The 23,103-nt window shown below is 45.0% G+C and overlaps 2 protein-coding genes across 5 annotated transcripts in view; one reads left to right on the top strand and one right to left on the bottom strand.

Annotated features, from left to right (window-relative positions):
- Nucleotides 1–23,103, bottom strand: part of LOC118839020 (zinc finger protein 850-like) — a 902,460-nt gene that overhangs the window by 472,335 nt on the left and 407,022 nt on the right. The gene's annotated exons all lie outside the window — the stretch shown is intronic.
- On the top strand, nucleotides 252–21,685 carry HAUS5 (HAUS augmin like complex subunit 5). Of its 4 annotated transcripts, none has more exons than XM_036746427.1 (19): nucleotides 252–381; nucleotides 2,649–2,711; nucleotides 2,818–2,850; nucleotides 3,267–3,291; nucleotides 3,620–3,725; nucleotides 3,814–3,973; nucleotides 4,064–4,133; nucleotides 4,231–4,310; nucleotides 4,402–4,459; nucleotides 4,575–4,690; nucleotides 4,769–4,829; nucleotides 4,979–5,112; nucleotides 5,245–5,407; nucleotides 5,485–5,565; nucleotides 5,782–5,927; nucleotides 6,085–6,196; nucleotides 6,280–6,412; nucleotides 21,142–21,274; nucleotides 21,444–21,681. In XM_036746427.1, the coding sequence occupies exons 1-19, from the start codon at nucleotides 284–286 to the stop codon at nucleotides 21,553–21,555; spliced, it is 1,884 nt and encodes a 627-aa protein (XP_036602322.1). In that variant the 5' UTR covers nucleotides 252–283; the 3' UTR covers nucleotides 21,556–21,681. The 4 variants fall into 4 exon arrangements, with proteins under 4 accessions (XP_036602322.1, XP_036602323.1, XP_036602325.1 ...); XM_036746428.1 differs by having other exon boundaries at nucleotides 255–381; nucleotides 4,769–4,784; nucleotides 21,444–21,685; XM_036746430.1 differs by having other exon boundaries at nucleotides 362–381; nucleotides 2,818–2,821; nucleotides 21,444–21,685.

The raw sequence follows: 23,103 nt of genomic DNA, 5'->3' as shown, positions 1-23,103 counted from the left end.
GCTCTCCCACTTCACCCTCCCCCACCCTCTTTTCCTCCCCTCCTCCCGCTCCATCTCCTTCCCCGCCCCCCCCCCCCCCCCCCCGCCTTCTTCTCTGGAAGATGCAGGACCAAACTATAAACAGCCTTCCCAGACCTGGGAGGAGTCCCTGCTCAGGAACCGGTGACGTCACGAAAGCGCCTGGGCCAACTGGGAGAGCCTCCTCCGCCAGCCCCGCCCCCTCCGTCGTGACGTCACCCACCGGCGCCCGGGATTCGAGCGCGAGAGCGGGAGCGACGCAGCCATGGACCCCGCGAGCCTGGCGCAGGAGGTGGGGCGCTGGGCGGCCCGAGAGATGGGCTGCCCGGCCGCCCTGCTGCCCCCAGATCCTGCGCTGCGCAGGTGAGAGCCGCCCCTCCCCCGGCAGCAAGGGTCCCCCCACCACCCAGCGTCGACCCAACCCGCCCCACCCCCACAGTCTGGACTCGCCCTCAGCACCCCCTCCTCCCCCAGTGCGGTCCCTCTCCCACAATGGGGACCCTCCCCTGCAGCACCCGCCACTATGTGGCCACCCCCCCCAGCACTCTACCCCGGCATCGTGGACCCCTCCCTGTCCCACCCCCTTGGCAGCCCGGACCTTCCTCCTGCCATCGGCACTACCGCAGATTCTCCGACCCCAGGGGGTCCAGCCCCCGACCTCCGCAGGAACCCCTCGCCTCGATTTCGCACCTGCCCCAGCCTTGAGTTGATGGGAAGCTCATTACCCCCCGAGGCAGCCACCCCTCTTTGGCCAAGCTCTGGTTGTCGGGGGGCTCTCCCTGGTCTTAAGCCCTAATCTGCGTCTCTGCAGCCTCCACCCCTCGCTCCTGGTTCTGCCCTCCAGAGCCATCCAGCGATTTTAATCCTCCCGCCTGGCACCCCTTCAAATACTGGGGGACAGCTGCCTCGTTTCCCTCTGATCCTCCCCTTCTCCGGGCTAAACATTCCCACTTCCTATAGTTCAAATAATCCCCCCTCCCAGGGCTCCTACCCTCCCTCCGTGTATATGGATCTGTGCCTCCCTGGCCCAGGGTAAGCTTCTCCTGGACCGAAGCCGTTTCCTTTTTATCTGTGTTCTCCAGCCCAATACTGTGGCCGTCACGTAGCAGCCGCCTCTTAATAAATGGCTCGTTGATTGCTTGAAATGAAACTGTCTTTAAACTGCTTTACCACCCTTAGAATGCTATGTAAATTCAATATACATGAAGCATCTTCTATATTCATTATTGTGCGAGGCAACAGGAAGGAAAGACAGAAAAGGAAAATAATCCTCGCCTTCCATAAATTTTGGTGAATTAAATTCTATTTCGAGGCGGAGGGGTAGGGGAAATTGCATCAAATAGCCTTTTACAATTCTGGAAGTACTCCAGCTTCTCAATCTTCTTAAAATGGAGCCTAATAATGCTCCATTTGTGGTCCGAGAAGGGCAGGGCAGAGCAGAGCAAGACAGATCCATCACTTCCCTTGTTAAAGACGTTATTTCTCTTTCTTGATACAGCCTAAGATTGAATTAGCCTCTTTTTCCCGGCTGGCTGTTATTGCTTCTTGCCCTGGCAGCCCAATAAAACCCCCAGCTCTTTTTCAGACAAACTGCTTTCTAGCTAACTCATCTCATTTTGTTAACCATGCAGTTAAGTTTTTGGACCCAAGAGACTAGGGTTCGAGTTTTCCTTCTGACTTTTACTAGCTGTGTAACCAGGGACAAGTAATAGGATCACAGGGACCTTAGAAGCTATCTCATCTAACTTCCTTATTTTATAAACCTCTTTGAACTGGGCAGGATGTTTGGCTCCTGACTTTGTCATCCATCATGTTGGTCATCCCTGCTGACTGTGTCATCTGCAGGCCATTTATTTATCTAAGCTGAAGGAAGGATCCCTGAAACGCTCCCCAAGGACCCCCTTCCAGGTTCATTGGAATGGAGCTTAAAAGCCTTCTAGCCAATCCCTTCATCTTACAGATGAAGAATGAGTGGGTTTTTTTAATTTATTTTTTATTTTTAGTTTACAACACTCAGTTCTACAAGTTTTTGAGTTCCAAATTTTCTCCCCCACCCAAGACAACATGTAACCCGATATAGATTCTACACATACCTTCACAGTGAACTTATTTTCACAATAGTCAAGTTGTAAAGAAGAATTATAACCAATGGAATGAACCATGAGAAAGAAGAAACAAAACCAAAAAAGAAAAAAGAGAGCAAATAGTTTGCCTCAATCTGCATTCAGACTCGGTAATTCTTTCTCTGGATGTGCTATTTCCAGCCCAGCTCAAATGCTTTTTTTCATCAGTTCCTTTTGAATAACCCATATTCCAATTAGCCCCATCTCATCTCAGCTTTGGGGGCAGCTATGTAATACAGTGGATAGATCACTATCCCTGGAATCAGGAGGACCTGAATTCAAATCCAGTCTCAGATGCTGGGTATGTGACCCTGGGCAAGTCACTTAACCTGATTGCTTCCAAAAAAAATATATCAGCTCTGTCTCCTCAACTTAGGATCTTGACTTGACCTTAGTTGTCACTCATACCTTTTCAGCACCATTAGTCTCCCGCCATCAGCCCCTGAATCTCCCCAGATCCTATTCTTTCCTGGCCTCATGACTTCTCTTTCAACCCCATTTCCTTAGAATGTGTATGGGCCCCATGGCTGATGTCTGGACTTTTCTGACCCAGAGGATCCATAGCCAGAGGTGAGGGAGACACAACAGGGGAAGGAGTGGGTTAGGGAGGGTTACCTCTCTGAGAGAGAAAAGTCTCATGCCAAGCTTGCCCTTTATATTCTTTGCTTCACTCCAGGACCGTAAGGAAGATTCGTGGGAACCTTTTGTGGTATCTTCCAGACCCAGCTTCCCACCTGGATTCCCCGAGCCTTTGTCCTGGCAGCCCTATCTAGAGCACCTGGAGAGGGGAGGGGGAGGGAGCTTTTGAGTGAAGGCATCAGGGGGCAGCTTCTGCAGTAGAATGGGGAGGCTGGTGGGCCTCAGATGGCCCTCCAGATGCAATCTTGCTTAGCAGGTTAGCAGGGTGCCTCCCTTCATTTCTTGGGATTTGCGTCCCTCTCCAGTTTGGTCTTTCCCCTGGCCAGAGGTTGTGTCTCTGCTTGCCCTCCTGTGGTCAGCCCTTCTCCAGCCTCCCCCCTTTCTATAACCCTGCTTTGTTTCTGCCCTTGTCTTGTGTCCCCTGCCCCTCTCCCCCTCAAGCACATCCCTATTCAACTCCTTAACCCCCCCCCCAATTCCTTGCAGGTACAGCCACCAGGAAAGCCCAGAGGTGAGAGGACAGGGTGCTTAGGCCTGGGCTGGGTGTCACCCTGGGAGGGGAGGAGGGAAGGAAAGTCCTCTGCCCTCTCCCTCTTCTGGAGGGACAAATTCAATTTAGCAAGCATTGCTTAAGTACCTACTATGTGCCAGGCACTAGAGTCACAAGACAACAAAATAATCTCTTCCCACAAAGTGGATGCACGTGAATAAAGACGACGTGTGCAGAGCTATACAGAGGGCTTTGGGGATAGCAGCACATTGCCCTCCTCTAAAAGCAGCCAGAGTGGGAGGCTCATCAGGGGAGGGGAGGGCAGCCCCTGATCACTGTTGCTCAGTAGGCTAGCCGGAGGCGAGAGCTGGAGGCAGCTCTGATGAGGGTACAGGCAGAGATCAGAGAAATGGACCTGAGCCTGGAGCTGGCTGAGCGAGAGGCTGTAGCCCAGGGTGAGTGACTGGGGACTCAGGAAGGTCTGGGAATGGGAGAGGGTCCTTAAGATTCATTAACTGCCTGGTGGCCCTGCTCCTCCTACAGACATGGCCCAAGAGCTCACCCTGAAGCACATCCGGGATGCCCAGGGCAAGGCTTTGCTCCTCCGGGCACGAGCTGCAGCTGCCCGACGGCAACAGCGAGGCCTCAGGGATCGGACCCAGCGGCTGCAAGGCCAGCTCAGCCATCTGCAGGACATGGCAAGGTGGGCCTCACCCCCAACCCCAGGGGTCTGAAGCCCCAAATCTTCCCCACTCCCACAACACACAAATTGACAGAAACCTTTCTCCCCCAGGAAAGCAAAAGCAAATGTAGCCTTTGGGCCTCCCACACCCGTGCTCTTGGGCCTGGAGCCAGATGTCCTGGTGAGTGTCCTCAGAGTGGGGGAGGGCACCCCCCAAGTGGCACCTGTCTGTGCCCCCAAGCATCAGCTTCCCTCACTCCTGCTCATTCTCTTTCTAGCAAGAGGTCATGAGGGTCTGTACGCTGCGTATCCAGTTCCTCCAGGCTCTGCTGACCCCTCACTCTGATCCAAGGACTTTGTGAGTTACCCCCTGCCTTCCCCCTCCCAAGCTCTAGAGATGGCCTTTGTGTGGCCTCATCTCTCTTCCTCTAAATACCATCTTCCCTCAGGACTACCCAAGACGACTTGTTTGCCACCACCCACCGGCAGTGGTTCAGTGAAATGGAGGTGAGTAGGACCCTCGGGGTCTGGGGAGCCAAGACTGGAAGATGTTCCTGCTCCAGGGAGGGTCTGGCTTTGGTTCCCCCCACTCTACCCCATGATCACTCCCTCTCCACACCAGGTCCTGATGGCTTCCTACCCTCCCGCGCACATCCTGGGGGCCCTGGAGCACCTGGCTTCAAGGCAGATGGCTGAGCTGCAGACGCTAACTGAGCAGTGGGATGGGGAGACACGCAGGTAGGAGCCCCTGTGGTGGGAGAGGAGGAGGGTCAAGGTTTTCTTCCAGGCATCTGATTCTTCCTTGTCCTTGAATAGGCTACAACTGGATAAGGTATCAGAGTCCCCAGCCCTGCCTTCCCTGACCCACCTTATCCAGGTAATGGGGTGACCCAACAAGGAGGGAGGTTAGGCGAGGCAGCAGCTTTGTTTCCCCCTCCTTGCAAGGAGGGCTCTTGGGCCACCAGGGCTCTGGGGTTCCCTATGACTTCCTAACTGCAGGTGTTCTTTCCTCTTCCCCACCCCCAGGAGGGTTGGCGGGCTGTAGGGGTGCTGACTTCAAAGCGGGGCCCCCTCCTGCAGCAAGGTCAAGCCCTGGCTGAGAGACTCCAGGGCCTAATGAAGGAAGTGGCGCAGAGAGTGATGGGGTCCCAGGAGGCTTGGTGAGATGATTGTGTATGTGTGGAGTGGTGTGTGGGTGTGGTGTGGTGTGTGTGTCTGTATCTGGTTCTTATCCCCAGGTCTCTGGGTCACTAACCTTATGTGCTTCCTCCCTCCCTCCCTCCCTCCTTCAGCCAGGCCTTGTCTCTGGGGCTGCAGGTGGCTGCGCTCCAGGCCACCCATAACTCTCTGAGAACTCAGAGCCAGAGCCTGAAGGAGGAGGCCGAGCGAAGGCAGCAGGAGCTTTGGGAGCTCCAGGCCAAACGGCAGCGCATTGTGAGCTGGCGGCAGCGAGTGGTGAGCAGACGGTGCCTGGTTGGGGGGTAGCAGGCCCCCACACGCACACTCTGTCCTAAGCCTGAGCATGTCCCTAGGAGGAGACCCAGGAGCGGATCCGGGTGCTGATCAAGGGGAATTCAGTCAGCAAGAGTCACCTTCAGAAGAGCCCGGGAGAGGTGAGAGGCTGCAGGCCCCAGGCTTGGAGTCTAGGGGAAAGGGATCCTGAGATCTCAGGGAAGAAAAAAAAGGTCTAGCTAGGGGTTTCCCTGGGCCTTGGGGGTCCTAAGGAGGAAGGGGATGAGGCACTAGGATCACAGTTCTTGGCTTGAAGAGTCCAGGGTGGGTGGGGCTGGGAATCTGCCTTTCTCATGCTTTATCTTCTACCCCTCTAGGTACAGGCTTTGGCCCAAAGGAAAGTGGTTCCGGCTGCGGGAGCTGTGGGGCTGCAGGCCCAGAATTTGCTGGGCAGGCTGGAGGAAGAAGGCCAGTGGCTGCTGGGCCTGGAGCTCAATCCCCTGCTGCGGCGCCATCCAGGAGGGTGAGAACACATCTCAGAAGATTTCCTTCTCTCCTTCCTCCCTCCCAATTGCTGATCCCTTGGCTCAGAGCCCCCCCCTTCCCTCCCCCCCACTCCTGTGAGCCAGTGGCTCTATGGCCCTGACCTCTGTAACCATCCTGACACCTCCCCTCTCCAGGCCACAGCCCCTTCCAGCTGTCCTCCCATCTGTCTACTCTCTGCATCCAGCATGTCCTGGATCCCAGAACCTCATCCATCTGAGCCAGGACCTGGGGCTGCCCTCAGGCAAGGTAAGTCCAGCCTCACCCCCATCCCCTGACTGTCCACATTCCCCCTGGCATCCTCCCAGCCTCACTGAGCCTCTCCCTGACAGGCTCCAGAATTCCTCCTGCTCCAGGCAGTCTCCCTGCGCCAGGATTGGCTGTTTCTCCAGGACCAGCTGAGTCACAGGCGTGGTATGCTGACGCGCCTACAGAGGGATCTGCCCCCAGGACCGTCCACCCAGGGTGAGAGGCACAGGCACTAGGGATAGCTGCCAGTCACTGAGCATCCCCAGGCACTGCCAAGGGAAGCACCTCATCCTGGTCAGAGTCCTGCCCACATCAGGTCTCTCCCTTCTCCAGTCTCTGCTTGTCCAAGGGCACAGATCTGTCCAATCCCTTCTCCTGCTCAGTAGCCTTTAGCAGCTGCCTGTTGTATACAGGAATTCAGCCCATGCACCAAACATTTGTGAGCCCCCTTATGCATAAGGTACAAAGGCTAGTTAGGGCGTAGATCCTGCTCTCAAGAAGCTACAGATAATAGGGCTACATGGGCAGAGCTGAGACCAGGTAAAGGGCCATGAGAAATGGGCAGAGACTGTGGGGAGGTAGCAGAGGAAGCCTCCTGGAGGCCTTACTGGTATTAATTCCTCCAAGGCAGTACCAGGAGGTATGGGGTGGGCTGGCTGTGCTACCTAGGAGCTGTTTCCTATGTAAAATGCAGAGGGGCGGGGGTAACACTAAGAGAGTGTGGAGGTAGAATGAGCACTGGGCAGTGGATGGGATATGGGTGATAACAGAGAGCAAAGAGGCAGGATGCAATAGGAACTCCTTAGCCTAGCATTCAAAGTCCTCTGGCCTCCATTAGCGTGTCACTGGTGGTAGGATGACCAGAGACTGAGCCCAAATCAGGTTTATGTGGCCTGAGACAAGCCTCAGGAGATGATGTCAGGCATCAGAAGGACTTGTGGGGAAGCTGTCTGGCTCACTGCCTAGACTTTGCATGTTGTGTCTAGATGTTGGAGGCTGTGATTGGTATTCATGGCTCCTTTCTGGAGTTTCGTTCCCAGGGAACTACACAGTGTTTCAGTCAATTGGGAAATGACTCTTATTTTTATCAATTTGGGTCCTTTCCCTATATTTGAGAAATCAAAGTTTTATCAGATACTTGCTATAATATTGTTTCCCAGTTTCCTGCTTTTCTTTTAATTTTGGCTGCATTGGTTTTATTTGTGCAAAACTTTTTGAATTTAATGTAGTCAAAATTAGCCATTTTATCTGCCATGATCCTCTCACCCTCTTGTTTGGTCATAAACTCTTCCCTTATCCATAGATTTGACAGATAAAATTTTCCATCCATCCCTAATTTGCTTATGATATCACCCTTTGTTCCCATTTTGAGCTTGATATATATGGTGGCAGATATTGGTCTGTGCCTAGTTTCTGCCAGACTGCTTCCTAGTTTTCCTGGTTTTTGTCAGATCATGAGTTCTTGCCCCAGTAGCCTAGATCTTTGTTTTTTCAAACACTAGATTACTATGGTCATTTACTTCTATTATATTATCTGCCTAATCTGTTTCATTGATCAACCACTCTCTTGCTTAGCCAGTACCAGACTGTTTTGATGATTACTGCTCTGTGATATAGTTTGAGGTCTGGTACTGCTAGGCTGCGTTGCTTCACTTTTTTTTTCCTTGATTCCCTTGACATTCTTGACCTTTAGTTTCTCCAGATGAATTTTGTTATAATTTTTTCTAGCTCTTTAAAATAACTCTTGGATAGTTTGATTGGTGTGGCACTAAATAAGTAAATTAATTTAGGTAGAATTGTTATTTTTATCACATTGGCTCAGAATGATGGATTAATATTTCTCCAATTGTTTAGATATCTTTATGAGAAGTGTTTTGTAATTGTGTTCATAAGCTCTGTGTGTGTGTTGGCAGATTGACTCCCAAGTATTTTATACTGTCTGCAGTTATTTTAAATGGAATTTCTCTTTCTATTTCTTTCTGATCAATTTTGTAGTACTATATAAAAATATTGGTGATTTGTGTGGGTTTATTTTATGTCCTGCACCTTTGCTAAAGTTGTTAAATGTTTCAACCCTCTTTCAGTTGATTCTCTAGGGCTCTCTATACCAGGACTTCTTTTTTGTTTGTTTATTTTTATTTATTTATTATTTGTTTTCAGCATTCACTTTTAAAAGATTTTGAGTTCTAAATTTTCCCCCTTCCCTCTCTTCTTCCCTCGCCAAGACAGCATGCATTCTGATATAGGCTATATGTGTACAATCATATTAAACATTTCCACATTAGTCACGTTGTAAAGAAGAATCAGAACCAAAGAGAATAACCATGAGAAAGGGGAAAAAAGGGGAGAGAGAAAATGGTATGCTTCGATCTGCATTCAGAATCCGTAGTTTTTTTCTCTGAATGTAGACAGCGTGTACCAGGGCTTCTTAAACTTTTTCCACCCATGAACCCTTCAGCACTTCTTAAATTGTGGATTACGACCTGCAGTTTAAAAAGCGCCGCTATACCATCATATCATCTGCAAAAAGTGATGGTTTTGTTTCCTCTTTACTATTCTTATTCCTTCAATTTCTTTTTCTTATCTTATTGCTATAGCATTTCTAGTACACTGTTGAATAATAATGGTGACCATGGCATCTTTACTGCATCCTTGATTTTATTGGAAAGGCTTCTAGTTTATCCCCATTTCAGATAACATTTGCTCTTGGTTTTAGATAAATACTACTAACATTTCAAAAAAGGCTCCATTTATGCTTCAAGTGTTTTTAATAGGAATGGGTATTGTATTTTGTTAAAAGCTTTTTCTGCATCTACTGATATAATCATGGGGTTTTTTTTGTTTTTGTTCTTAATATGGCCAATTATACTGATAATTTTCCTAATATTGAATTAGTCCTGCATTCCTGGTATAAATCCCTTGGTCATAGTATATGATCTTTATGATATATTGTTGTAATCTCTTTGCTAGTATTTTATTTAAATTTTTTGCATCTGTATTTATTAGGAAAGTTAGTCTATACTTTTTATTTTCTGTTTTTGCTTTCCCAGGTTTAGGCATCAAAATCTTATTTGTGTCATAGAAGGAATTTAGTAGGACTCCTTTAATTTTTTTTTCAAATAGTTTATATAATATTGGAATTAATTGTTCTTTAAATGTTTGGTAGTATTTGCTTGTAAATCCATCTGGTCCTAGGGTTTCTTTCCTTGAACTAATTTATGACTTGTTCAATTTCTTTTTTCTAAGATAGGGTAATTTAAGTATTCTATTTCCTCTTCTATTAATCTGGGCAATTTATATTTTTGTAAATCTTCATCTGTTTCATTTAGGCTGTCAGTTTTATTGGACAAAATAGCTGTATTTGGGGATTTCTTTCAGGAAGTGATTGGTAGATTCTTTCAATTTCTACTTTGCCCTCTGGTTCTATGATATCTTGATACTTTTCCTTTATATTTTCTTGAAATACGGTGTTTAAGGCTCTTTTTTTTGGATCACAGCTTTCAGCTAGTCCAATAATTCTTAAATCTCTCTCCCTCAATCTACTTTCCATATCATTTGTTTTTCCAGAGAGATATTTCATGTTTTCTTCTATTTTTCAGTCTTTTGACTTTGTTTTATTATTTCTTGATATCTCATGGAGTCATTAGCTTCCGCTTGACCAATTCTAATTTTAAGGAGTTATTTCTTCAGTGAGGTTTTGTACCTCTTCCACCAAACTGTTGTTTCTCTTTTCATAATTCTTCTTTATTAATTTACTTGCATTGCTCTCATTTTTTCCCTTATAATTGCTTTTCTTTCATCTTCATTAGTGATATATTCACTCTTTTCATTTTTTTAACTTAATAGTGTTTTATTTTTTCCAATTCCATGTAAAGATAGTTTTCAACATTCACTTTTATAAGATTTTGAGTTCCAAATTTTTTTCTCCCTCCCCTTCACAAGACAGCAAGCAATCTGATATAGGCCATACATGTATAATCATATTAAACATTTCCATGTTAGTCGTGTTGTAAAAGAAGAATAAGAACAAAAGGGAAAAACCATGAGAAAGAAAGAAAAAAAGAGAGAGAAAAGAGTATGCTTCAATCTGCATCCAGACTCCATAATTCTTTCTCTGGATGTATATACCATTTTCCATCATGAGTCTTTTGGAATTGTCTTGGATTATTGTATTGCTGAGAAGAGTTAAGTCTATCAAAGTTGATCATCTCACGTTATGGCTGTTACTGTGTACAATGTTCTGGTTCTGCTCACTTCACTCAGCATCAGTTCATATAAGTCTGTCCACCTGTTCATCATTTCTTATACCACAATAGTGTTCCATTACATTCATATACCACAACTTGTTCACCTATTCCCCAATTCATGGGCATCCCTTCAATTTCCGGTTCTTTGCCACGACAGAAAGAGCTACTATAAATATTTTTGTGGGGCCTTTTTCCATTTTTTTTAAATCTCTTTGGTATACAAACCTAGTAGTGGTATTCTTAGATCAAAGAGTATACACAGTTTTATAGCCCTTTGGGAATAGTTCCAAATTTCTTGCTCTCCAGAATGGTTGGATCAATTCACAACTCCACCAACAATACATTAGTGTTCCAATTTTCCCAATTCTCCAACACTTATTATTTTCCTTTTTTGTCATATTAGCCAATCAGATAGATGTAAGGTTGTACCTCAGAGTTGTTTTAATTTGAATTTCTCTAATCAGTAGTGATTTAGAGCATTTTTTCATATGACTATAGATAGCTTTAATTTCTTCCTCTGAAAACTGTCTCTTCATATCCTTTGACCATTTATCAGTTGGGGAATGACTCGTATTCTTATAAATTCAACTCAGTTTTCTATATATTTTAGAAATGAAGCCTTTGTCAGAAACAATGGCAGTAAAAAAATGTTTCCCAGCTTTCTGCTTTCCTTCTAATCTTGGTTGCATTGGCTTTGTGAAAAACTTTTCAGTTTAATGTAATCAAAATCATCCATTTCCCATTTCATAAAACATTTCGCTCGTTTGGTCACAAAATCTTCCCTTCTCTGGCAGGTAAACTATTCCTTGCTCTCCTAATCTGCTTGTGGTATCACCTTTTCTGACTAAATCATGTACTCATTTTGACCTTATCTTGATATACAGTATGAGATGTTGGTCTACCTAGTTTCTGCCATACTATTTTCTAGTTTTCCTAGCAGTTTTTGTCAAATAGTGAGTTCTTATCCCAGAAGCTAGAGAGGTTTATCAAACTGTGGATTACTATAGTCGTTGACTACTGTGCCTTGTGTATCTAACCTATTCCACTGATCCACCACTCTATTTCTTAGCCAGTACCAAGTAGTTTTGATGATTGCTGCTTTATAATACAGTTTTAGATCTGGTATGGCTAGGCCACCTTCTTTTGCATTTTTTTTTTTCGTTAATTCCCTTGATATTCTTTTGTTCTTCCAGATGAATTTTGTTATTGTTTTTCCTAGCTCTGTAGAATAATTTGTTGGTAGTTTAATTGGTATGGCACTGAGTAAGTAAATTAATTTAGGTAGAATTGTTATTTTTATTATATTAGCTCAGCCTACCCATGAGCAACTGATATTTTTCTAATTATTTAGATCTGACTTTATTTGTGTGAAAAGTTTTTTGTAATTGTGCTCATATAGTTCCTGGGTTTGTCTGGTCAGGTAGACTCCCAAATACTTTGTTATCTGCAGTTATTTTGAATGGAATTTCTCTTTCTATCTCTTGCTGCTGGGCTTTGTTAATAATCTGTAGAAATGCCAGTGATTTATGTGGGTTTATTTTATATCCTACAGGTTTGCTAAAGTTGTTCATTATTTCAAGTAGTTTTTTAGTTGATTCTCTATCATCATATCATCTGCAGAGAGTGATAGCTTTATTTCCTCACTGCCTATTCTAATTCCTTCCATTTCTTTTTCTTCTCTTATTGCTAAAACTAACATTTCTTGTACAATATTGAATAACAATGGTGATAATGGACATCCTTGTTTTACCCTGATCTTATTAGGAAAGCTTATAGCTTATCCCCATTACACATAATGCTTGCTGATGGTTTTAGATCGATGCTACTTATCATTTTAAGGAAAATTCCATTTATCCCTATGCTCTCTGGTATTTTTCATAGGACTGGAGGCTGTATTTTGTCAAAAGCTTTTTCTGCATCTATGGAGATAATCATATGATTTCTGTTAGTTTTGTTATTGATATGGTCAATTATGCTGATAGTTTTCCTAGTATTGAATCAGCCCTGCATTCCTGGTTTATCCCTGGTCATGTATATACATTGGTATAAGTACACTGATTGTAGCATATTATCCTCATGATAAATTGCTGCAATTTCTTTGCTAATATTTTATTTAAAATTTTTGCATCAATATTTATTAGGGGAATTGATCCCCTGGTTTAGGTATCAGCACCATATTTGTATCATAAAAAGTATTTGGTAGGACTTCTTCCCCTATTTTTCCAAATATTTTATATAATATTGGAATTAATGGTTCTTTAAATATTGGTAGAATTCTCTTGTAAATCCATCTGACCTTGGAGAAAATTTTTTCTTAAGGAGTTCATTGATGGTTTGTTCAATTTCTTATTCTAAAATGGAGTTAACTATTTTATTTCCTTTTCTATTAAACTGGGCAATTTATATTTTTTAAATGTTCATCCATTTCACTTAGATTGTCAGATTTATTGGCATACAGTTGGGCAAAATAGTAATTTCCTCTTCTTTGGTGGTTATTTCATCCTTTTCATTTTTGATACTGGTCATTTGGTTTTCTAATTAACCCAAAGGTTTCTTTTTTATTGGGCTTTTTTTTTTCATGAAACCAACTCTTAGTTGTTTTTTTTTTTAATTTCAATTTTATTAATCCCTCCTTTGATTTTCAGAATTTCTAATTTGGAATTCAATTGGGGATTTTAAATTTGTTCTTTTTCTAGCTCTTTTAGTTGCATGCCTAATTCATTAATCTCCTCTTTCTCTATTTTATTCGTGTAATCATTTAGAGATATAAAATTTTCCCTAACAACTGCTTTGGCTGCATCCCATAAGTTTGGGTATGTTGTCTCATTATTGTCATTCTCTTTGATGAAATTATTGATTGTTTGTATGATTTGTTGTTTGACCCACTTATTCCTTAAGATTAGACTGTTTAGTTTCCAATTAATTTTTAGTCTATATTTCCATAGCCCATTATTACACATAATTTTTATTGCATCATGATCTGAAGAGGATGCATTTAATATTTCTGCCTTTCTGCATTGGATTGTGAGTTTTTTATGCCATAGTACATGGTCAATTTCTGTGTAGGTGCCATGTGCCACTGAGAAAAAGGTATATTCCTTTCTGTCCCCATTCAGTTTTCTCCAGATGTCTATCACATCTAACTTTTCTAAAATTCTATTCATCTCCTTAGCTTCTTTCTTGTTTATTTTGTGGTTAGATTTATCTAGTTTTGAGAGGGGGAGGTTGAGATCCCCCACTAGTATAGTTTTGCTATTTCTTTCTGCAACTCATTTATTTTCCTTATCTCTTTTAATTAGATCTGTTTTTGCTTTTGTTTTGTCTGAGATCAGGATTGCTATCCCTACTTTTTTGCAAAAGCGAAAATAGACCTAATTAAAAGGGATAAGAAAGGAAACTACATCTTGCTAAAAGGTATCATAGACAATGAAGTAATGTCAATATTAAACATATATGCACCAAGTGGTATGGCATACAGATTCTTAGAGGAGACGTTAAGGGAGTTACAGGAAGGTAGAAGTAGTAGGGGAAAGGGGAGGGAAGCTGATAGAAGAGAGCGCATATTGAGAGAGGCAGTAGTCAGAAGCAAAACACTGATGAGGGAAAGGAAGAAAAAAGAGAGAAAAGTATAAATGGGAGGGGAGGGGAATAGGATGGAGAGAAAGACACAGTAATCATAACTGTGAACTTGAATGGGATGAACTTTCCCATAAGATGAAGTAGATAGCAGAGTGGATTGAAAGCCATTATCCTACAATATGTTGTTTACAAGAAACACCTTTGAAGCAGAAGGATACACACAGAGTAAAAGTAAAAGGCTGGAGCAGAATATATTATGCTTCAGCTGAAGTAAAAAAAGCAGGGGTAGCAATCCTGAACTCAGACAAAGCAAAAGCACTTATTTCTTCAGTTAGCTTTTGTACCTCCTTTTCCATTTGGTCAATTGTACTTTTTAAGAAGTTGTTTTCTTCAGTGGAGTTTTTTTTTTCTCATTTGGCCAATTGTATTTTTTAAGGAATTGTTTTTATCAGTCGATTTTTGTCCATCCTTTTTCAGATTATTAACTTTCTCTTGCATACCTCTCATTTCTTTTCCCAATATCTCTTCTACCTCTATTATTTGACTTCTAAAATCCTTTTTAAGCTATTTCAAGAAGGTTTTTAGGCTTCAGACTGATTTATACACCCCCTTGAGGTGTGGGATGTAGATGTATCAACAGTGTTGTCCTGTTCTGAAGCTGTGTTTTGATCTTCCCTATAGTAACTTTCTGTCATCAATGTTGGTTTTTTGGTTTTGTTTTTTTTTTTTGCTTCTTGCTCATTTTGTTTGCCTACTTCATGGCTTTTAAAATTGAGCTTTCCTGCTGGAGCACAGGGGCATGATTCTAGGCTTCTTGTACTAGGGGGCCAGGGCCTTGGTCACTGGCTCTGTGCACTGGGGCCTCAGGTGCCGGCAGCTTGCTCACTGTGCTACAGTGACCTGGCCTACTCATGCCTGTTGTTGCTGGTTTCAAGGGCTGGCAACTTGTCTTCTGCACTGGGCCTGGAGGCCTCACAGCCAGCTGCTGAGCCAGGACTGAAGGGCCTCGGTGGCTGATCTATGCTGCAGCTAAGAGCCTCTCGCTGGCTTTCCTGGACACCATCTATGCTGAGCTGTGCTCCCCTTTTACCCAAGTGAGACAAACTTTTCCTGAAGTCTTTCTAAATTATCTTAAGCTGGAAAATTGTTTCACTCCACCTTTTTGTAGGTTTTGTCACTCCAGAATCCATTTAGAGGCTTGATTTAATATTTCTGAGGGAAACTGAGGAGAGTTCGGGCAATTTCCTGGCTTCTTTCTGCCATCTTGGCTCTACCTCTCTACCACCCTTATTTAATTTTAAAAAATTTTTTTTGTTCTTTTTTATATCTTTCTTTAGCTTTACTAGAAATTCTTGTTGGGTTTATGTCCAATCTACATTTTTTTCCTTTGAGGCTTTGCTTGTAGATGTTTTTCAACTTATTGTCTTTTGAGTTTGTGTCTTGATTTTCCCTGTCACCTTATAAGAGTTTTATGGTCAAGTTCTCTTTTTTTGTTGTTTGCTTGTGTTTCCAGGCTATTTCTTGACTTTGGACTTTATATTAGAGTTGGGCTCTGCTCACCTCTGGGGGTGATGGCCATCTGAGTTCCTGTGGCTAAATCTGGGGGTGTATAGGTTTACAGTGTTTCTGAGGTAGTATGATCTGCAGAGAGTTCTGGTCACTGTCCTCCTGCTCTGAACTCTGCTCCATGCTGAGCTGGGGCCTGTGCTCCCTCTCAATGGCAGACTATAACCATTCCTCTCTACCCTGGAACTGCAACCTAGAACTAGGTGATGGACAAAGGGATTGCCAGATGGTACCTGGTTCTATGCCTGGTGCTGGCACAGGGGCCTGTCTCCTCTAATGTCTTTCTGGCCAGGCATTTAGCCTCCTCATGCTGCTACTACAGCTGCTGCTGCCTCCAGGCCCTGCATGGTCTATACCCTTTGCTATCCCCACTGCGCTATCCACTGACCTCTCTTTTTGCTTTCTTGATCTGGAAAAATGAGTCATTCTGATTTGGTTTTGGTTACCTCCAAATTTGATTTGATGGGTTTTTTAATTTTTTTAGAGGGTTGGGTTGGGAGAGCTCTACAGAAATGTGTGAGTCTCTCCACCATCTTGGTTCTGTCCTCCTGGGCAAATACTCTCTTATGAGATGCCCTTCATCCCTGGTCATAGGTTAAAGCTGTGGTTTAGAAATCCAAACGTCCTTCTAAGATACCCCTTCTTCTGAGTCATCAGTTTACTTTCCAGATCCATAGATCCTTTGCCCTCTTTGGATTTCAGTGATGGAGTCACCACTTATGGCCTTTGGGTCTTCAGTCTCTGTCTAAGCTTGACTAACTTTTGGCAAGGTTTTCCAGCAGTATCATTTGTGTCTGTGTGAAATTGCCCCAAGTGGGTAGTTATGAATCTATTTTGACAAGTCTTGAGAGGTTCTCTGCTAAAATATGCCTCAGAAAGACAACAATACACTTCTCTTTTGTTATCAAATTGAAGCTGAATATCATCCTCAGCAGCCCTCAGCAAGGCATTCCTGACCACTTCCACTGCACACCTCTTCCTCTGACCTTCCCTCTGTGTTCTCTCATTTGGTAAACACCTGCTTGGTGCCAGGCACTGTGCCAATTGCCAGGGACACAAATAAAAGAATGACGGAATCCCTACTCTTAAGAAGTCCACAGTCTTTTCAAGAGACAATGTGTATATACACTGAAGTGCATGTGTATGTATATGTATGTCTCAAACAACGGAGTTTGGGAGGGAGGGCACTGCTCAGGGGAAGCAGGAAAGGCTTCCTGTAGAATATGGTGCCAGAGCTGAGTCTTGAAGGAAGAGAAGGAATCAGGGAGTCTGTGGGGCAAAGGTACCAAGGTGGGAGATGAGTACCCCATGTGTCAGGAACAAACGGAAGACTGGTTTGGCTGGACCAGAGAGTACAGAAAGAAGAATGTGTGAAGTGAGAGAGGCTGTGGCTGACCATGTTGGAAAAGACTTTAAAACCAAACTGAGGAGTTCTTATCTGATCCTGGAACAGTAGGGAGCCATTGGTGTTTGAGGAGGATAGGGACATAGATCTTCTCTTAAGGAAAGTCACTTTGGGAGAGGGGTTGGGGTGGGGAGAAAGTCGAGGTGAGAGTTAATGGTGATCTGACTGAGTGTGCAGAGAGATGAGTGCAAGGGATGGCATGAAGGTGGAAAAGGCAGGATTCAGGAAGCGAGAGGGAAGGAGGAGTCAAGAATAATGCTAAGGTTATGAACCAGAACCATTTGGTGGTGCCTTTGACAGAAGTAGGGATGCAGTTAGGGAAAAAAGAAGGTAAAATTCTGTTTTGGACACATATGGTTTGAAATGCCTCCTGAATGTCCAGTTTGAGGTTGTCCCATAGAGGGCTGATGATGTGAGATTGAAATCTCAGGGAAAATCCTCTCTATAGAGACAATAAACTCATGTTACTGAGACTATGGAAGAAGAAAAGAAGGTGGTCAGTGAGGTCTGCAGCAAAGAAGACCATCAGGATTGACCACTGAATTGGCCATTGGGAAACTCAGCAGTCGTTCCTAATGACCTAGAGCAGGAGTTAGCCAGCTCTTTTATTAACAAGTATCACTCTGCTCTTGGCTCTCCAGGTATTACCAAAACAGGCAGTTTGCCCCTTACCCAGAGGTGAGCCCCAGAGGAATTCCTTGACCTTCGCCTTCACTCTCTCTAGTTCTAGGAGACAGCTTGACCGACCTGCAGTTTGAACCTAGGAACCTGCCCCTTTCATAGATCCCAATACTGCAGGTGCGGAGTCAGCCACAGCCCCTTTCCCAAGCTCTTCAGTGATGGAGAAACTCATCTTTGGGATGGTCCAAACCCTGACTGAAGTCCCCTGTTCACCTCTTTATTCCTTTATCATTTTTTGTTGTCTTGTTTCGTTCTCTCACTTAACCTCTTTTCCCCCCCATTTGTTTGACTTATATCTTGCCCTCTGACCCTTCATCTGTCCATCACTTCCTTTCTCCTTTCCTGAGAGTTTTCAGGTCCTTTTTCCTTGATCCTTTTTCCACTCTGCTCTAAGTTCTCCCACATTTTTCCTCCCAAAATTCAATTTCTGGGATTTGAGTCCAGATCCCTCCCAAGCAACCGTTTCTTTAAAAAAAAAAATTTAATACCCCAAATTTTAAAAAATTTTTAAACACCCCAAAAAAGAGTATTTTACACACACACACACACACACACAGAGTTTCTGAAACTGTGACCCTCTGTTTCAGGCCACTACCTGACTTTCAAACCCTCTTGCTTGTCTGTGTTTCCTTATGAACTTCCTTCTGTTCTTTTCTATGCATTATAAAAAATCCCTCTTTGGGGAAAATCAGTATTGCTCACCCTTCCTCTGTCTCTCAGTTCCACACAATTAAAACAAACAAACCAACCAACCTTGTGAAAAACAAGCCAAGTCAAGCAGAACAAATCGGCCCCATGTAGCCACTTCCAGAAATGTCCGTGTCTTTCTGCACCTTGAACCCCTCTCCTCCCTTTCAGGAACTGGGTTAGGCCTTCCACAGACACAGTTAGCCAGCTATTGTTTTGACAAACCTTGTCCAAACTGTTCTCTGGTTCTGATCGGTTCATGCTGCCCAGGGTTCCCTGTGATCCTCTCTTTCATCAGTTTTCACAGCATGGTAATAGCTCTTATACTGACATGCCACAATTTGTCCAGATGTTCTCCAGAGAGTGGGCCTCCTCTTGATTCTCTGCTTTTTTCCTGTTTCCTCCCTTTCAGGGTCAGGAAGTTTTGTTTTGTTTAAAGAATTTCCCTCCCCTGTGTCGTGCTCCCTCTTATCCCATCTTCCTGCCCTCATCCCCACTTGTTCCCCCTGTTGAGTCTTAAGTATTTCTACAACCAAACTGTATGTTCAACTGTCTTTTGTCCACCTCTGGTAGAAATGAGTTCCATCTGCCACTGCTCCCTCACCCCTTCCACCATGTTTGCAAACTTCTCCTTATCCACCCCAATTATGAGAAACAGCAGCTCCCACTTTTTTCTCCCTCTGTCTGCACTGGTGTCTTCCTCCTTTTACTCTTACTTCTTTTTCTCCTCTTCAGAGCAGGACCAGTTCATCCCAGGCCTTCTGTTTTTATCTAAATTCCTTTGATGAAATTAAGTCCTGAAGGAACATGTATTTCTTTTCCCCTTTAGAATATTACCACTGTATCATACAGTCCCTTTTGAGTCCTCAGATACATTTGCCTTCCCAGGTTTTTCTGCACTCTAGTGTTTGTATGCTAGAGTTTCTACTCAGCTCTGATCCCTACCACAAAAATGCCACAAAGTCTTCTGTTCCATTAAAGGTCTATTTTTTTTTCTCTGTGGGGTTATATTCAGCTTTTGCTTTTCCTTAGTTGTAAGCCTGTCTCTTTTGACTTTTGAAATATTGTATTCCCAGATCTTTTGTTTTTAGAAAAACTGCCCTGTCTTGTGTGATCCTGATGGTGGTATCTTGGTCTGCTTAGAATGCTTCCTTTTGGATGCTGGCAGTAGTTTTTCTTTGATATGGAACATGGCTTTTGGGGATTCCTTTCAGGAAATAATTGGTGAACTTCGCCCCCTGGTTCTCATAGATCTGAGCAGTTTTCACTTATGACTTCTGAAATATCATGTCCAGGTTTTTTTTTTCTTTTAAATACATTATGGTTTTCAGATAGTACAATGACTCTTAAGATCTCTCTCCTTGGTCTGTTCTTCAAGCCAGTTGTTTGTGATATCTGATATCTACATTTTCTTTTTTTAATCTTTTAATTTTGTTCTGATACTTTTTACTGTTTCACGGAGTCTCTTTGGATTCCTCTAGTTTTCAGGTGTAAGATTTGTTTCTCTTCAAACCTATTTAATATTTATTTATTCTTTCTTCAAGAGCTTTTATTTCATTTTTTATCTTTCTACTTTCTAGTTATTCAAGTCCTTGTAGAAAAATCCATTGTTTTTCTTTGAGTCTCCACCTGCAGCTGTTAACAGAATTACTCTCTTTCTTCTGGCTGATTTCTGGACTGGTAGTTATCTGTGATACTAGCTGGTGTTTTCTTTGCTTTTTTTTTTCCATCTCCCCAGCTTTAGCTCCTGAACTGGGGCTCTGCGGGGGTCAGGATTTTCACTGCCCAGCCTTTGTACTTGTGGCTGGGGTGTTTGGCCCTGCCTAGTCTGACCCTAGTTTATCTGGGTCCCCACCCCAACTTCCTCTTTCCAAAGCCCTCTGCTCTTCCAAGGTCCAGAGTTCTGGACCTTCAAGGCCCTCTCTGTTAAGTGAGCACAGGGACCTCCCAGAGCCGGGCAGTGCCCTGGTCTAAACCACACTCACCCTTGTCAAGGCCCTTCCTGTTTGCAGCTTTTAGGGGGAGCTCTTCATTCTTGCTGCCCTTGGCCTGATCCTTTTCTGGTTGTCCTAGAAGGCTGTATAGTCTTGCTTGCTTTGCTGGTGGGCCCTTTTCCTACGGCCTGTGGATTATGGCTTTTGGTGCAGTTCTGGGGTAGAAGAAATCACTTATTGTGATTTCTTGGTCATTCTTCAATCTGGGGTGGATTTCAGGTTTTCGTTGAAGTAGATGTCGGCCTCCACCCAGACAGCTATCTCATCATGAAATCCCCTCCGCTTCACTCCCAATCACCTTGATGATCTCTGAACCCTCTCCTGCCAAAACATGGCCATCTCTTGGCAGCAGAAATGCATGGATGGATAGTGTAGAGGCAGGATGCCAGGGGTTCAGCCCTGGGAGGATGTTTGAGGTCAAGGAAAGGGAGGGATCAAAGAGAACATGGAAATTCATGGGAAAAAATGGCCCATGCAGTGCCCTCCCACACACGTGGCTTTGAATGCCCAGACCTCAACAGAAAATCAGATGAAAGTTTTATCTGCCTCCTCAGATTTTCCTAAAATATTGCATCTTATTCTATTTTCTAACCTTTTCACTTCTTCCTTATTAGCATACTTATTTCTGTGCAAGACCTTTCCTCCTTTTAGACTGAAAAATCCTTGAGGGCAGGGATGGGATCATGTATACTAAAATCCCACCACCAAATATATTGTCCTGCCCAGTGGAGGAGTTTAATGGATGCTCATTGAATCACACTGAATTGCCTCCCCCCCCTCCCCCAGAACTGCTTCAGATCCAGGAGTCTGAGGAGAAGAAGCAGCAAGAGCATCTGGGCCCCATTCTGCATCGCCTCGAGGAGCTGATGGAACAAGGACTGGACCGCATCCCCCAGCTTCTGAAGGCTGTGGGGGACTGGTGAGAGGGGCAGCCCTGGGGTCAAGGGACCTGGGATGGGAGCTGATGAGACTAGTTGAGAAGAGGATGTGGGTGGGAGTAGAGCTGAGGAGGGGGTGCTCCAGGTCTGGGCTGGGAGGAGGATCCAGGATCTCCAGGGACCAGCCCTTCCCTGCTGCTTTGCACCCAGGTGGGACCAGCCAGGGCAGAATGCACTCCCTGGAGAGCTCCAGGACCAGGACGGCCTCTCCCTACAGCAATGGAAGCTTCGCTGGGCCCGAGCCCAGGGACGGAGAGCATGAACACTGAGGTTTGGAATTGGAAGCACGGAGCCAGACATAGACATTGACGTGAATGGAATTGGTTCCATCGTTTCACTGTTAAAATTACAAACTGCCGCTCCCAGTAAAGTGCCTAGAGATTTCGGGATCAGGGCTTTTCTCTGTGCCTTTAACCTCTGACCCTCCAATTTCTCCAGTCCTTCAGTGTCCCTGGGCCAACTCGTGTCCCCTTGGCCCTTGACCTGTCTGGCCTGTTCCCTCAGCTAAAAAGAGAGGCGGCAATCAGGGTCTCCCCAGGGCAATGTTGCCCACCTGGGGGATATTTCCCTAAGGATAGGAAATAAAAGGCTTGAGATACCCCTCTAAGGAAGGGGGTGGGGGGAGCAGATCTGTGGCAGGTGGACCAGGTGATGGTTGGGAGAGGAGGGTGAAAGAAGCTCCCATTGTGGAGGTTCTTTGCACAGAGGCTGATCCCTCACCTGTCCTAAGGGTCCATCCCTGGGCAGGGAAGGAAATCTGACCACAACCTAAGAGCTGATCTCCACATTGGCACCCTCAGGGTGCTCTTGGCTCCCTCATGGCACATGTTACACATGGAGAGGGGGCACTCTAGGGACTGACAGCAGACTGGGAAGGGCACTTCCCTCTACCTAGGTTTGGCCAGGGCTGTGGGGGGGCCCTTCCCTAGGGAGGATACAGTGGCAGCTTTACTCCTGGTGGAGGGCCACATCTTCCTGGGGACTCTATTCTCATAGAATTTTAGCCCTCCCACCTTCTTTCCCAGTGTCCAAGGACTGAGCAGGCAGGCCTGCTTCAATGTGTAGGCTATGTTAAGTGGGTCATGGGAGATGCTTCAGGGATCCTGGACCCCTAAAGGGGTCAGAGTCTCTCCAGAGTTCCCAAAAGAGAGAAATGCTTCCCCAGACCTTGGGGTACTCAGCTGCTATTTTCTCATCAAGGTCTTCCTTAGGAGAGTAGCACTGTATTTACTGGGAAGTGGAGACAAGGCAGGGGAAGGGGCCAGACCCTGAGCTCCTACTGGAGAGCCATGCCTCTGGGAGGTGATACTGCTGCCTCCCCCAGCCGCAGCTCTTTGCTGTCTGTTAGAGCTTTGCCCTCCCAAGGTACTCAGACATCCCCATACGTCCGAGCTGGGGTGGCATGGATGAGCTGGGGACAGGATGAACCTGGAAAACTAAAGGGCTATCTACCGTCCCCCAGCATGTGACCAGGGACCTCTGCTCAGGAAGGTTTGCTCTCCCCATTCCCCAGGAAACCTAAATTCCAACGGCCTGGCTGAAAAATCAGGGACCAGATGATCCCCAAGGATCTCTTCTAGGTCGGGGCTGGAAGAGGTCCCCTTCCCAAAGCATCTCTCCGAGGTAAAGGCTTCCCCACACACACCCCCTTAGGAAACGGGGTTCTTCAGTTACCAACCAGCAAACCTTCAGCGTTTCCTCTGAGGAGCTAGCAGAGCCCAGCTGCAGTGCTGCACTGGAGGAACCTGCATGGAATGGAAATGGGCAGTAACCCGGTGCTTCTGGGGTGAGGAGGGACTGTCTCCAAAGC

Source organism: Trichosurus vulpecula, chromosome 2 (assembly GCF_011100635.1).
Source record: "Trichosurus vulpecula isolate mTriVul1 chromosome 2, mTriVul1.pri, whole genome shotgun sequence".
NCBI classification, from domain to species: Eukaryota; Metazoa; Chordata; class Mammalia; order Diprotodontia; family Phalangeridae; genus Trichosurus; species Trichosurus vulpecula.
The sequence above is the reverse complement of the archived record's forward strand: the minus strand, read 5'-3'. Positions and strand labels throughout refer to the sequence as shown.